The sequence below is a fragment of the Macrobrachium nipponense genome, chromosome 6 (genome assembly GCF_015104395.2).
Source record: "Macrobrachium nipponense isolate FS-2020 chromosome 6, ASM1510439v2, whole genome shotgun sequence".
NCBI classification, from domain to species: Eukaryota; Metazoa; Arthropoda; class Malacostraca; order Decapoda; family Palaemonidae; genus Macrobrachium; species Macrobrachium nipponense.
The window spans coordinates 91189937-91204936 of record NC_061108.1 but is presented as its reverse complement, the minus strand read 5'-3'; the positions used below and the strand labels follow the sequence as shown (position 1 = coordinate 91204936).

General features: G+C 37.9%; 2 protein-coding genes across 3 annotated transcripts in view; one reads left to right on the top strand and one right to left on the bottom strand.

The window, feature by feature from the left end:
* Positions 1-15000, bottom strand: part of LOC135216140 (DNA fragmentation factor subunit beta-like) — a 259118-nt gene that overhangs the window by 4419 nt on the left and 239699 nt on the right. The gene's annotated exons all lie outside the window — the stretch shown is intronic.
* Positions 2606-15000, top strand: part of LOC135216139 (probable RNA-binding protein 46) — a 115446-nt gene continuing 103051 nt past the window's right edge. For both annotated transcript variants that reach the window (XM_064251224.1, XM_064251223.1), the window contains exon 1: positions 2606-3362. In XM_064251224.1, the coding sequence (XP_064107294.1) occupies positions 2637-3362 (726 nt within the window). In that variant the 5' untranslated portion in view covers positions 2606-2636. The remainder of the gene's footprint in view (positions 3363-15000) is intronic.

The window sequence follows — 15000 nt, the reverse complement described above, 5'->3', positions numbered from 1 at the left end:
TATATATATACATATATATATATATTGCCGAGCTTTTATGACTAAGTGACACTCGTTTAAACAAATTAAACAAACAGGCAACTTTCTTACCTCTCGTAGCTGATTATCCTTCTGCATGAGCTTAAAATGCAAGCTGGGCTAATGAATCCTTGTAGATACAAAAATATACTTTTTATTTCCCAAATTAGCTAAACATTAAATGGAACAAAAATGAATATAAAATGGAGTAATAAAAAGAATTAAGTCTGACCCTCATAAAAAACCATAAACTGTCATTTTCCTCTCCTGAACTAGATTAAGTAAACTCTTCCCCTAAATCTCACAGTCTGATTAATTATGCATTTTAAATGGTCAAAGTCTTTTAGAGAACCCATTCTCTTACATGATGCCATGAACCCATCTGAAATAAAGAGACATATTTATTATATCACTCCAACTTCTGAAAGATAATTAAAACGAACGTGTACACACTACACTTCTCTCTCTCTTTTCAAAGGGTAAGTTTTCCAAAGTTTTCCAAAGTCTTATGTTACTCTACCTTCCGATAGGTGTCATCGGGCCCTCTCCAAATGTGTGTTCTATACCACAACACAGGTAATCAAAGAGTGTGCCCTCTTCTTTGGCATCTCGTATCGTTGGGCCCCATACACCACAGGCTACGAACACACACACACGGACACGCCTTTTGAAATGCCATAGCAACCGAGTGCGCCGGACCCAGTCATGTAATCTCCAAAAGGTCGTCAACCATATATTGCATGGTCACCAATTCTGACTTTTTTTCATTTCAGCACTCTTCCAGAAATCAAGTGCTTGTTGCTAAGCCCTACTGTCTCTTAGCAGAAAAAGCTGAGATTAACAATTCACCACCACACTTTTCTTTTAAGATATATATATTAATATATATATATATATATATATATATTATATAATATATATATATATATTCCTCTGTAAAGAGGAAAAATAATAATCTATATACGTATATTCTCACATTTTCTCCCCCCTTGGGACGCCTCAAAATACAGTACATTACAAAACAAGATGAGCTTTGAACTGTCATCTGTGGCAATTCCACTAAAACATCAAAGAAGCGTGTGTGTTTAAGAGCCTTTGCACTGGGTGAAAAATATTGAAGAAAACGGTAGACTTCCACTGGTGTCACCGAGGTATCGTCACATAATTTTTTTACACATAGGAACAAATTCAAGATTTTTGTAATTTTATCGTCCTATTGTCAATACTTGAGTTTCCCCAGAAAGGAAGTTCTTTCTTCAACTTATGAACCTCGTTAAATGATGTGACAACATAAAAGACAAAAAAAAAAAAAAACAATGCTCATGTAAACACAAACACCTCACACTTCATCTTGTTGTTAGGAAACTTGCCTCACTATCACTAACAAGAGGTTCCCTGTTCGATTTCCAAACAAGTTGAAATGCTTTTTACAGGTTCAGTTAAAATTCAGCTGACCTCTGGGGAAAAAGTAAATGATTAAGTTCTACTGAAACAACCTGCTCTGAGGAGAAAAAGTTGCATGGTAAATAAATACAGCTCAGTGGCAGAGCACTGGGCTCGCATTTGCAAGGTCCTTTGTACAATGACAGTCTACAGTTTCTAACGATGAGGTTGTTAGCTCCATGACCTTTTATGACCCAAGTTGCCGTTATTGCATATTCACAGCCAGGCGAATGGGTGGGTGGTAGACTGCCATTGTACCAGGGACATTGCAAATGCGAGCTCAGTGCTCTGCCACTGAGCTGTATTCATTCACCATGCAACTTTTTCTCTTCAGAGCATGTTGTTTCAGTAGGTAGGTGTTGTCACCCAATTTCTCTAGCTTAACACGACCCCTACACTCGACCAATTACCAGGAACTTAATCATTTACTTCTTCCCCAGTGGTCAGGCGAATTTTAACTGAACCTGTAAAAAGCATTTCAACTCGTTTGGAAATCGAACAGGGAACCTCTTGTTAGTGATAGTGAGGCAAGTTTCCTAACAACAAGATCAAGTGTGAGGTGTTTGCGTTTACATGAGCATTGCTTTTTTGTCTTTTATGTTGTCACATTTAACGAGGTTCATAAGTTGAAAAATGAACTTCCTTTCTGGGGAAACTCAAGTACTGACAATAGGACGATAAAATTACAAATATCTTGAATTCGTTCCTATGTGTAAAAAAATTACGTGACGATATCTCAGTGATACCAGCGGAAGTCCACCGTTTTATTCAATATTTTTCTCCCAGTGCAAAGGCTCACAAACTCACTTGCTTCTTTGATGTTTTAGTGGTATTGCCACAGATGATCGTTCAATCGTTCAAAGGTGATCTTGTTTGGTAATGTAATATATTTTGGGGCGTCCCAAGGGGGAGGAAATGTGGGCGTGGCACGTTGCTCAACAGAGGCCACTTGACGCTCACAAAAGTTAGAAGTGTTTCGATAAAAAAAGAACAGTTATCAGGTGATACTAAAGGGAATCACAAGTGAAAGAACAAAGTTTAAACCATTATCACCCTTAGAGTGGGAAGCGGAAGAGACAGCGAGGGGTTGCGAGCTTTTATCGGCCCTTGATAAGATTAGGCAGCCACGGCATACCGTTAACACCGGCGGTGGCTTTACTTGGCGCAGGGCAACGATGACGAGCGGACCCGAAAACAACACAGGAACGTCCAGCGGTCAAGATGCCTCTGACCCGATTGCAGAGGCCACTGTCCAGAGAGTTGCAGAGGCCATGAAAGAACTGCAGCGTCGCACGGGATACCCACTTTATCAGGAGAACAGCCAGCGACGATATGGACCCCCCCCGAACTGGGAGGGCCCTGCCCCTCCTAAAGGATGTGAAGTCTTCATTGGGAAAATCCCCCGCGACCTTTTCGAGGACGAGTTGGTGCCTGTGATGGAGAAGGCGGGAAAAATATACGAGGTCCGACTCATGATGGAGTCCCCTGGAACAAACAGAGGTTACGGGTTTGTCCAGTTCTCTAACATTCCAGAGGCCGAGACGGCTTTGAGGACATTGAACAATTACGAAATTCGGCCTAATCGTTACCTCGGAGTCATGCGAAGTGTTGACAACAACCGCCTATTTGTCGGTGGCATCCCGAAGAACAAGTCTCGAGAAGAAGTCTTGGAAGAAATGCAGCGCCTTACCGAAGGCGTCGTGAAGATTATCCTATATCCTTGTGTCAATGATCGTTCGAAGAATCGCGGTTATGCCTTCGTCGAGTACGAAAGTCATAAGGCAGCGGCCATGGCCCGCCGCAGACTCTTCAGTGGCCGTATTCTCCTTTGGGGGACGAACGAAGTCAAAGTAGACTGGGCGGAACCGGAGCTCATGGTCGACAACGATACCATGGCCAAGGTAAGTCTCACTTCTTTCTCTCTCTCTCTACACACACACACACACACACACACACACACAGCAAGGTATATGCCAGCGATAGATGATGTAACACACATACGAGTATCTACACCTGTACAAAACACATCACCATCATGGTCATCTTCTCCAAAACGCCAAGGGACTATGAGAAATTCCCAGACAGAATACATACAAAATATAGATAATCTTGGTGACGAACAAAGTAATATAAAGTCATATATAAAGTATATTTGACGTGGGTGAGTGTAAGCCAGAGAGACACAGTCGATATATTAGTATCACTGTCGATTGGTATTTCCCGTCATAAGTCTGTGTTCTGTTTTCCTGTTGTTGTTTCACTTAGTTCGAAACATCTTTTATGACGACACGGTGAAAAACTAAGTTCGAAACATCTTTTATGACGACACGGTGAAAAACTAAGTTCGAAACATCTTTTGTGATGACACGGTGATAAACTAAATGGATTTTGACTCTACGCTCAAATACGCGAGTATAAAATTTGTTGTAGAATTGTATATAGTAAGCTTTTAACGCCCCTAACACTGATAACTGTGGATTCCCAAACAAAATAATCTGTTTGCCAAATTTTTCCTTGTCTTAAATGTCTTGCTTTTGTGAGTGCATAAATATATATATATATATATATATATATATATATATATATATATATATATATATATATATAGATATATATATATATATATATTATATATGTATGCTTATATCTGTACATGTATATGTGTATATATATATATATATATACATACACACACACCACATCGAGCTACAATATCCTTTGATATTTAATTCGCTCTAACTCGGAATTAATATATTTTCATATATGCTTAACCGAAGGGAAATTTTTTTCTCGATAATAAATTTGCCTGGTCCTGGGCGCGAACCCAAGAAGACATTCAAATCCAGGAACGTCAGTGAAGCTTTTACCTACCCCACCACCGCGAGAGGGCTTCTCTGACGTTCCTGGATTGAATGTCTTCTTGGGTTCGCGCTCAGGACCAGGCAAATCTATTATCGAGAAAAAAATTCCCCTTCGGTTAAGCATATATGAAAATATATTAATTCCGAGGTAGAGCGAATTAGATATTAAAGGAAATTGTAGCTCGATGTATGTATATGAATCACGGTAATGTGATATGACATATATATATATATATATATATATATATATATATATATATATATATATATATATATATTGCGTATGTTTGTGGTCAATTATGTTGGGTAGATATAAGCTAACAAGATTTTTTACATCATATTTCGTGTTCTAATAAATAAGAGTGAAATTATTTAGAAACTTATCTGAATTCATCTGCAATGTCAGTTACACTTTTATGAACAGATGTGGTTTAAATTAGTAATATCAAGTTTTTCTGACTTATTCAGCGAGAACTTACATTGGTTTCAAAACAGTAATATCCTTGTAAGTTTTTTTCTGGTGACTAATAGTGTTTGGAATATTTTAATAAACTGAGGGTAGAGATAATTTTATCCATTTTAAGTCAAGAATATGTGGTTACACGAGTTCCTAAAATATTTTGGTAAAAGTGAGTTTACATTCAAACCTAACAGACCGACTGGAGTCTGCATTTATTCAGCTAGATACCCAGTCACAGACTTGAAAATTTAACTTAAGAAAATTTGAAATAAGGCTCTTAGTCTAGTTACCTTTCCTCATTGGTCCTAATGGCAAGGATTGTCGTAGAAAACCGAAAAAGGGTACATATTCGTTTGAAAGATAAGCAGCAGGTTTTGGTGAAATGAGCCGATCTGCCGCAAGAAGTCTAGTTTCGTATTTTTGGTGTAACTAGTTTACTCCCTGAGCCCTCGAATTTAAGTCCCAGAAATTTCAGGGTAGTGACTGGGACCTAGGAAACTTGACCAAGGCAATCATGTCTTCCTGCTTTTCACCGACCAGGGAACTTCTTCAGACCCAGTGAGTTTCTTCCACCATTGTCCGTTACCAACTTCGTATTTTATCCTCCTTCATGAATAACACATGCCCTACTTAGTGCAGCCTGTAGTATTTCATGAAATATGAGATCAACAATTGTTTAGCTCTGCTTCGAATTTAATATGCGTAATGTTTCCTCAAGAACCCTTCTTATCTAATATGCTTAGAATTCTTTTCAGCGTCTCTTTGGCCCCTAGCTGCAACCCCATTTACTATATCTCCATTCATATTCTCTTTCTTCTGTCTTACTTTCCACCCTCTCCTATCAGTTGTTTCATGGTGCAACTGAGAAGTTTTCCTCCTGTTACACCTTTCAACCCTTTCAACTATCAATTTCCTTTCATCGCTGAATGACCTTGGGGTCAAATTCTAAATTCTATTCCATTTATCAAATATAAGTTCCGATATTCTTCACATCCATATAACACAACTGGCCTTACAATGCCGTTGTAGATTTCTGGATTGGTGTCTGCTAATAATCTTATTATTTTTGTAAGATAAGCACAAACTATATTAGCTATTATTTCTAGGCGCAACTCCAGTATGCATCTCTCTCAGTCTCATTCCTGGTTGCCAACATGCTTCCTAAATCCTCAAATTCAGTTGTTGGTCTAGAATTATCGGAATTTCAATTTGCATTTCTTTTTGCAAATGTAGTCTGTTAGTTATTAAAATCAGTACCTTATTTTTCGCTATCTTGGTTCACCTCCAGTCCCAAGTCTACATGCGGCCTACCTTAATGGTTTTGGCCCAGAGATTCAATACTTGGTCTACGTCATCCTGATACATTTACATAGGCAAAGGTTAACATTATTTCTACACTACGCAACTTTATTATTTATAAATACGTCTTTTAATATTTCTTACAGTATCATAAAAAAATATGGGAACAACAGGTATCTTTGTTGTAGTTCACTGTCCCTAACAAAACATGCTGTACTGTTTCTCCCAGTCTGAACACAGCTTTTGCAGCTTATGTGACAAGATCTAGACTAGTTGTATAAGTTTTGTTGGTCTAACAACACACAACACAAATATCACGTTCCCCACCAAGGGTTGTAATGCAACATGTCTCTTTGAAGCCCATACAAAGTTCTGTCACATTTTCATGATATATAGACAATATTTTTTCAGTTATTTGCTTGATATCATAGTGTAAGGCATTACAGTACACAATTCTGAGCATGCACTTATGCAAAACACACTGTTGATATTCCCTTACTTCCTACTGTCACCAGAAGCCTAGTTTGTGCGCACACAGCTGTTACAATCAAACCCAGCTTAATTGATGGTGGCTGACATATTTGTCACTAATATAATTACAAAATTTTGCAGATTATATGCATTAAGTGAGCATGGATGGTAGCGTCAAGCGAGTCTAAATTGATGGAATAACTGTGCGCTCATAAAATGGAACTCGAACTGGGAGTGTTGTACTTAGTAGTCTACTGTAGAAGCGATCAACTGGTCCCTCTTTACGTTCACTCCCTTGATCAACAAGACCACATAGATTACTTTACTGGTAATATGAGGAGCCCGACTTAATCGGGTTGATATTATTGGCCATTTGAAGCACCTACAAGTGACTCGATGTTGAATGAAGTGATTGTTTAAGGATGACGTCATCAGCTTATCATTTGTTCGTCTCTGTATCGGTCGGGAGGAGGAAAAGATCGCGCAAGAACGTTTGTCTGTTTGAGCACATCATTTGTATGATGTGGTCAAGGTTGTAACATTATTCGGTGGAATTTGGTGACACATGAATTTATCATCGTAACATGACGTGAAGCAACAGACATCTGAAGATAGTGGCTGTTTGACTGAAAGATTAGATTAACGTCTTTCAACCGGAATATTGCACTCAGAGCCAACGTTCGTATTTTGTCTCCTGCCCAGAAAGGACAGAAAGAAAGGCTGTTCGGACAGAGTATGATATGACCTTTTTCTTAGCTCTTTTCTCTCCACGGAAAGGTGTCCTCAAACTCTTCCTCTACGGATAATATTTTGGGCACTGGTTTGCCGAGTTCAACTCTTTCACGTGGTCTCATGAAACCAGACAGGCCACCACTTCCCATATTAATTTCGGGGAGATTAACAGTTTTCAGATTGCTTGCTTCGTTGACTTTCTTTCCCCCAACTATTAAGCCTTGAAAATCTCTCCTAGCTTCCGTGTCACATATATTTTTGATTTTTTTTTTCGTCCTTCGGATTGACTGATAACTTTTATTTTCATCAAGAGTTGAAAAGATAGGGTACTGGATTTCCTGTCCTATCGACTTTTTTTTTCTCTCTCTCTCTAAACCATTTTGCTGTAGTCAACCTAAATTATTATATATATATATGTACTATATATATATATATATATATATATATATATATATATATATATATATATATATTTACAAACTGTATACTTGTATGTTGCCTATATATAAGTATTTTTTTATTCAAATGTATGCACCGTACACATTTGTATTAATATTACCTCGAGATCCTCAAAAAGCGATTTCCAGAAACATGTCTGGAAGGAATTACTATGGGAACACCCCCCCCCCCCCTCCCCAAAATGCTGAAGCTTTCAACTCAAATATTATTGCAGTTCTTTACGATTTGATTATATTTTTAATTCCTAATCCCACTTATTCAAGTAAAGAAGTTCTTTTTATCCCTTAAAAATAAAAGTACCGGCATACTGTTCAGGAAGAATGCTCGTATAGTTACAGGAGCAAAGCTATATTCTGTAGAGTCCCAAGCGATTCCCAACCAGAGTTCAGCAAGAAGTCTTGAAATAAATATGTATTACAGATGACGCTGACCTAAATTTACGCAGCTTGAATAGCAGTGGTAGATATTATACGATATATATATTTATGTATATATATATATTATATATATATATATATATATATATATATATATATATATATATATATAAACGGATACATACGCCTGTAGAGAAAGGTTCCCTAGGATATGAAAAATTATTTTGGTGGTTCTTTGAAGGCATAAAGTTTGGGAATCATTGCTGTAGACCTCCGTGTCCAAGCGGATGGCCCCTGTTCTTTGCATAATGCTGAAGAAAAAGGAAATAAAGACCAAGGGCTAAACTACAAGGCTTTTTCCTCACGATATGTGAAATTCCCGTCTTTCAATAATATAAACTTGTCCATCCACAGTGCGGGTATTTGTGTGCGCGTTTCGACCCTTTTAAGTGTTTATCGCAAACAGATGGTTATCACTTATGGACAAAGAGACTCGACGAGATAAGCCGTGGTTGATATTTGACGTCACATGCCTTTAGACTTTTGTTCTAATAATCACTGCTTGGCTATGCGCGCCGTTATTCATGCCCGTCTATCGTATAATAGAAACACGTCTGTTCATATTTTTGTAGATCAGCTTGTATGTTGGAAAACTGCATATTTAACTTTAAGTCAAGTGTGTATATATGTATATTTCTCTCATATATATACATATATATATATATATATATATATATATATATATATATATATATATATTATATATATATGTGTGTGTGTGTGTGTGTGTATCCATGGCATACAGTCCGCTGAGATTTTGTTGAGCCCAGAACTCATTTGCTTTATCAGCACCGAGTACATTTACTACAAGGGAAGTAAGTTCGTAAAAAGTCTATCAAAATGACTTCATTTTACAGTGGAAGATAGAAATATAACGTTTGGGCTGTAGCATTGGCTAATTTTCATATGAACGAACCATTCAGATATTCCTTTTTACATTCACTTTTCAAAGTGGGGAATGTTATTAAATCCACGTTAAAGTAAATGTGCGTATTTAGTCATCTGATCTACTTCAAAGCCGTAAATACTTGAATTGTACATTTCTCGCTTATAGTGTTTCGATCCTGGAGTAGTGCACTCAACTCGGGTTATATTTCATTTCTTTTCAAGTATACTCAAAAAAAGATAAAAATACAGCATTGGTTTTAGTAAGTGAATATATAACATGAATTTGGTATATTCATATGGTAATGCCCTTAGCAGATGAGTTAAGTATGATTTCGTTTCTAGAAAGTAGAATGTTCAAAACAAGATTTATATTGTTAAAAGCACTTTGGGGATGAATGCAAAATATTTTTTATTTCGCAATATGTCCATTCCTTTTTTTTAAATTACTAATTTTATGTAAGTAGATTGTAATGTATATACAGTATTATAAATTGTAAGAAGCTGTAATTTTATATTTTCTAAAGAAAAGTAAAAAAAGAAAAAAACAGTGCACTCAACTCGGGTTTGACTTCATCTCGGTTACCATTCTTCAATGATAAGGAGAGAGAGAGAGAGTGATTCGCGACGCAAAACGAGCATACGGTGCCAGATAAGGGTCACCGTATATAGGCATTCAGTAAACCTTTAAGAAGGATTCCGGGACAGACCCGGCTGTCAGTGCGCATGTGCAAAACTGGGCGCCATCTTGCCATCAAACTAATGAGTAGATTGCTGTGAACTCACTTTCAGTCTCGGAAGTAGTGACTATTATAAGAAAAAAGTGCTGACGCTGCAATTTTTACATCAAATGCTGAACAGGAATGTAAGGAAGTTTGAACAAGAAGAAGAAAAAAAAGATAACAGCTTATCTTTTAAGATGAACCATTCAGAGAAGGAGAGGCTCTTCAATTTCACCCCAGATTAGGATCGATGACAAATTCTCAGGAATGTCAGATAACTTCCGGTATCAGAATATCTGTCAGTTTGAGCATGGATTTTTAGCAAGCAAACACGTTCATTATACATAGAAAGTTGTTCATTTGATCTTTGTTGTTTTGCAGATATGAAAATTGACAAACCACCGAAAGGTAGATTATTATTATTCAAGTAGTTTAACCAGATCACTGAGCTGACTTTTAGCTCTCATAGGGCTGGGCACCGAAAGTTATAAATGATGTTTTCATATTAACACACACACACACACACCACTGCAAAATACAATTACTTTGAATATAGTCTTCTTCATTTTCTGTTGCTTTTGATGATATACAGCAGGCATTGGAGTAAAGCTTATTGAGACTGATTTACGTACTGATTTGGATTCTACAGGGTTGTCATGGCCAAAGCTTTCTAGATTAATATGCATTTTCCTGCAGCGACCGAACTTGAGATTCATTTTCATAACCCGAATGAATACGACGAAGCTACTTAAACTGACTGTTGTTAAAGGAAACTGAACCATTTAAACCGATGCAATAAATGGATAAAAGGAGACAGTTCCGTAAAAGCTTTGTAAAATCCAAATGTACTTTACCAGTTATGAATTTTGTCATTATTATATAATAATGAAATTTTACATTTTCGAAATTCTCGGGAATCAAAACAATATTTACACAAAGCGCTCAAACATTCTTAAATAAAGTATTCGATAACGAAAATTGTCATTTTGTCAGATCACTAAAGAACAATAACTTTAATGTTAATATGTAATTGATATGTTTACTTTAACTTGAGTATTGGAATAAAATAGTTGAAATAACGTTCTGAAGAACGAACTTGTTTTTACAGAGGATTCCGGATGTTAAGTTTCCGCTTTGGAGTGATAAATTTTGTATCTTTCACAGTCACCTATCTCTTACCGTAGTCCCGCCTCCCGGATGGAAAAGAGAGAGAGAGAGAGACTGCATTTCTCATTCGTTTGGGAAAAAGAATTGCAGGGCAGGATAATTTTCAGCATACTGTTCGGTCTTTCATCGCAGGAGAATAATATTGTCCCTAGATAATACTAATGAAAACAAAGATTAAAAAACATTACTAAGAGGAACGATAGAGTAGATAGTTCTAGGATCTCTACGACTGCTGTTAACAGCTGCTTAAAAAACTGTCAATGAGGTACTAATCTGGACCCGTGGAATGTCCATGGATATTTCGGATTAAGAAAATCCAATTGTTGTGCTTCTCGGAGATATTTTACGACTGTCATTTTTTCGACTGTTTCTAAATAATTATATTCATATCTTATAGACGTTAGCAATCAGAGAAATTTATATGCGAACCGCTAAATGAGGATTAATTCCGTAAGATGAAAATGAGAAAGCTTTTGAACTCTATAAAAAATATAATAAGAAAATGATTACAGTTTTTATATTTAACAGTAACTCGTTTACGGGGAATATGCAGCCTGGAATTAGTTTGCCTTTTGAATACTGAATCATTCATTTCGTTCATCTCTGAGAAACGTGTCGTAAAGCATGCGCTTTAACATGTTTTCAAGAATACCCAGTGTATACTCGTAAGTGTGTGTGTACATGTATGTATGTAAGTGTGTATGTATATATATATATATATTATATATATTATATATATTATATATATATATGTAATAGTGTGCACAGTGTCGTTATTCCAAAGGACAATAACTTAATAATACTTAAGAAAAAGGCACGAAACGGATAATAAGGAGAAAAGAGAAAAGGGAATACGATAATGACTTTTCTTTGCGAAGGGATTTTGTTACTCAAAACATTAGGCTTTTAGCCATTAGACATCTGGTTTTCATCTCCCCCAAAAAGCCTCTGTCCGTACCAGCGATTAGTGACCAGCGATATCGCCCAGGCATCTTCGAGAAATTGGAAACTACTCTCATTAGCGCCTATGACTAATCGGCGTTCCTTTCGTGAACAGGTCAGAGAGAGCCATCTGGCATACGTTAAAAAGGAATTCTATGACCCGTTGTTAGAAAGAGGGAAGTACCAAATTCTTAAAAGCTCCACCCTCCCAAAGGTAGGCCTCTAGTATCGACGAATCAAAAGCCATGAGTGTTGGTCATAAGACAGCCCAAAAGGAGTATCAACGAATGACCTATGAGGTTACCAAGGGATACGCCCTCAAGAAGCCAGGACATGAAGAAGGAGGCGTATACAAATTCAAAGCCTACGAATCATTGTAAAAGGCATGACAGGAAGGCGGTCTTGTATAATGTCTGTAGCCTCTAAGACACAAAAGGTCTTTCAGAAGGTGCCACACCCAGTCAAAATCCAAAAATCCAAAGGCGGGGCTAAGGAGATTTCAACCCAACAAAAAGGCAAGACAGAGAGAAAAAGGGAGCAGAGAAAAAAGGGGTTCTGTTAGGATGAGAAATTAATTGATATGTTTCTTTGTATTACGTTTATTCTTCGTTAGGGGTTCTTACACATGTTTTTCCACCTTCTGAGTTACTGGGCTCTTGGACTGATAAAACTTAATTGGCACTTGTTGCAATTACGAGTCTATAGGCACGAGGGAAATTTACTGAGTATTGATTGTCACTTTCACTGTCTTTGATTGCTTCGCACACCACACTTTTGCACCTGTTCTTCTTCTGGGGATTCTTCTGTCCTTCTCTGTTTCACAGCCATGCCACTGCAGTTCTCCCCTCAGGCTCCCCGGTTGTTCTCTCTCTTGACTTCTCTGTTCCCCTTTTTTCTCTCTTGCCCTCTCTCTCTCTGTCTTGCCTTTTTGTTGGGTTGAAATCTCCTTAGCCCCGCCTTTGGATTTTTGGATTTTGACTGGGTGTGGCACCTTCTGAAAGACCTTTTGTGTCTTAGAGGCTACAGACATTATACAAGACCGCCTTCCTGTCATGCCTTTTACAATGATTCGTAGGCTTTGAATTTGTATACGCCTCCTTCTTCATGTCCTGGCTTCTTGAGGGCGTATCCCTTGGTAACCTCATAGGTCATTCGTTGATACTCCTTTTGGGCTGTCTTATGACCAACACTCATGGCTTTTGATTCGTCGATACTAGAGGCCTACCTTTGGGAGGGTGGAGCTTTTAAGAATTTGGTACTTCCCTCTTTCTAACAACGGGTCATAGAATTCCTTTTTAACGTATGCCAGATGGCTCTCTCTGACCTGTTCACGAAAGGAACGCCGATTAGTCATAGGCGCTAATGAGAGTAGTTTCCAATTTCTCGAAGATGCCTGGGCGATATCGCTGGTCCCTCAATAACGCATGGTACGGACAGAGGCTTTTTGGGGGAGATGAAAACCAGATGTCTAATGGCTAAAAGCCTAATGTTTTGAGTAACAAAATCCCTTCGCAAAGAAAAGTCATTATCGTATTCCCTTTTCTCTTTTCTCCTTATTATCCGTTTCGTGCCTTTTTCTTAAGTATTATTAAGTTATTGTCCTTTGGAATAACGACACTGTGCCACACTATTTAACGTGTGCCGTGGAGGCTGTACTTTGGGGAATTAGGTAAAGGGGTTCTGTTAGGATGAGAAATTAATTGATATGTTTCTTTGTATTAAGTTTATTCTTCGTTAGGGGTTCTTACACATGTTTTTCCACCTTCTGAGTTACTGGGCTCTTGGACTGATAAAACTTAATTGGCACTTGTTGCAATTACGAGTCTATAGGCACGAGGGAAATTTACTGAGTATTGATTGTCACTTTCACTGTCTTTGATTGCTTCGCACACCACACTTTTGCACCTGTTCTTCTTCTGGGGATTCTTCTGTCCTTCTCTGTTTCACAGCCATGCCACTGCAGTTCTCCCCTCAGGCTCCCCAGGCCCTTTCCCCGGTTCTCTCTCTTGACTTCTCTGTTCCCCCCCTTTTTTCTCTCTTGCCCTCTCTCTCTCTGTCTTGCCTTTTTGTTGGGTTGAAATCTCCTTAGCCCCGCCTTTGGATTTTTGGATTTTGACTGGGTGTGGCACCTTCTGAAAGACCTTTTGTGTCTTAGAGGCTACAGACATTATACAAGACCGCCTTCCTGTCATGCCTTTTACAATGATTCGTAGGCTTTGAATTTGTATACGCCTCCTTCTTCATGTCCTGGCTTCTTGAGGGCGTATCCCTTGGTAACCTCATAGGTCATTCGTTGATACTCCTTTTGGGCTGTCTTATGACCAACACTCATGGCTTTTGATTCGTCGATACTAGAGGCCTACCTTTGGGAGGGTGGAGCTTTTAAGAATTTGGTACTTCCCTCTTTCTAACAACGGGTCATAGAATTCCTTTTTAACGTATGCCAGATGGCTCTCTCTGACCTGTTCACGAAAGGAACGCCGATTAGTCATAGGCGCTAATGAGAGTAGTTTCCAATTTCTCGAAGATGCCTGGGCGATATCGCTGGTCACTAATCGCTGGTTACGGACAGAGGCTTTTTGGGGGAGATGAAAACCAGATGTCTAATGGCTAAAAGCCTAATGTTTTGAGTAACAAAATCCCTTCGCAAAGAAAAGTCATTATCGTATTCCCTTTTCTCTTTTCTCCTTATTATCCGTTTCGTGCCTTTTTCTTAAGTATTATTAAGTTATTGTCCTTTGGAATAACGACACTGTGCCACACTATTACATATATATATATATATATATATATATATATATATATATATATATATATATATATATAATGTGAGTGTTGTTCTTAAGTAGAATTCAAAGCAACACCACGCGGTGAAATTCCTAAACTTTTACCAACAACAATTTACAATATCGTTAGATATATTATTTTGATATCTGAAGGACTTGGAGCATGTTGACTCGCATTCCAATAAAAGGTAAAGCGATCACACATCCAGCTGGGACACGGCCATATGGAGGGTAAATACTGTACCATGGACAAATGGCCGTGCCCCAGCTGGATGTAAGATCTCTTTACCTTTTATCGGAATAACGCGTCAAACATGC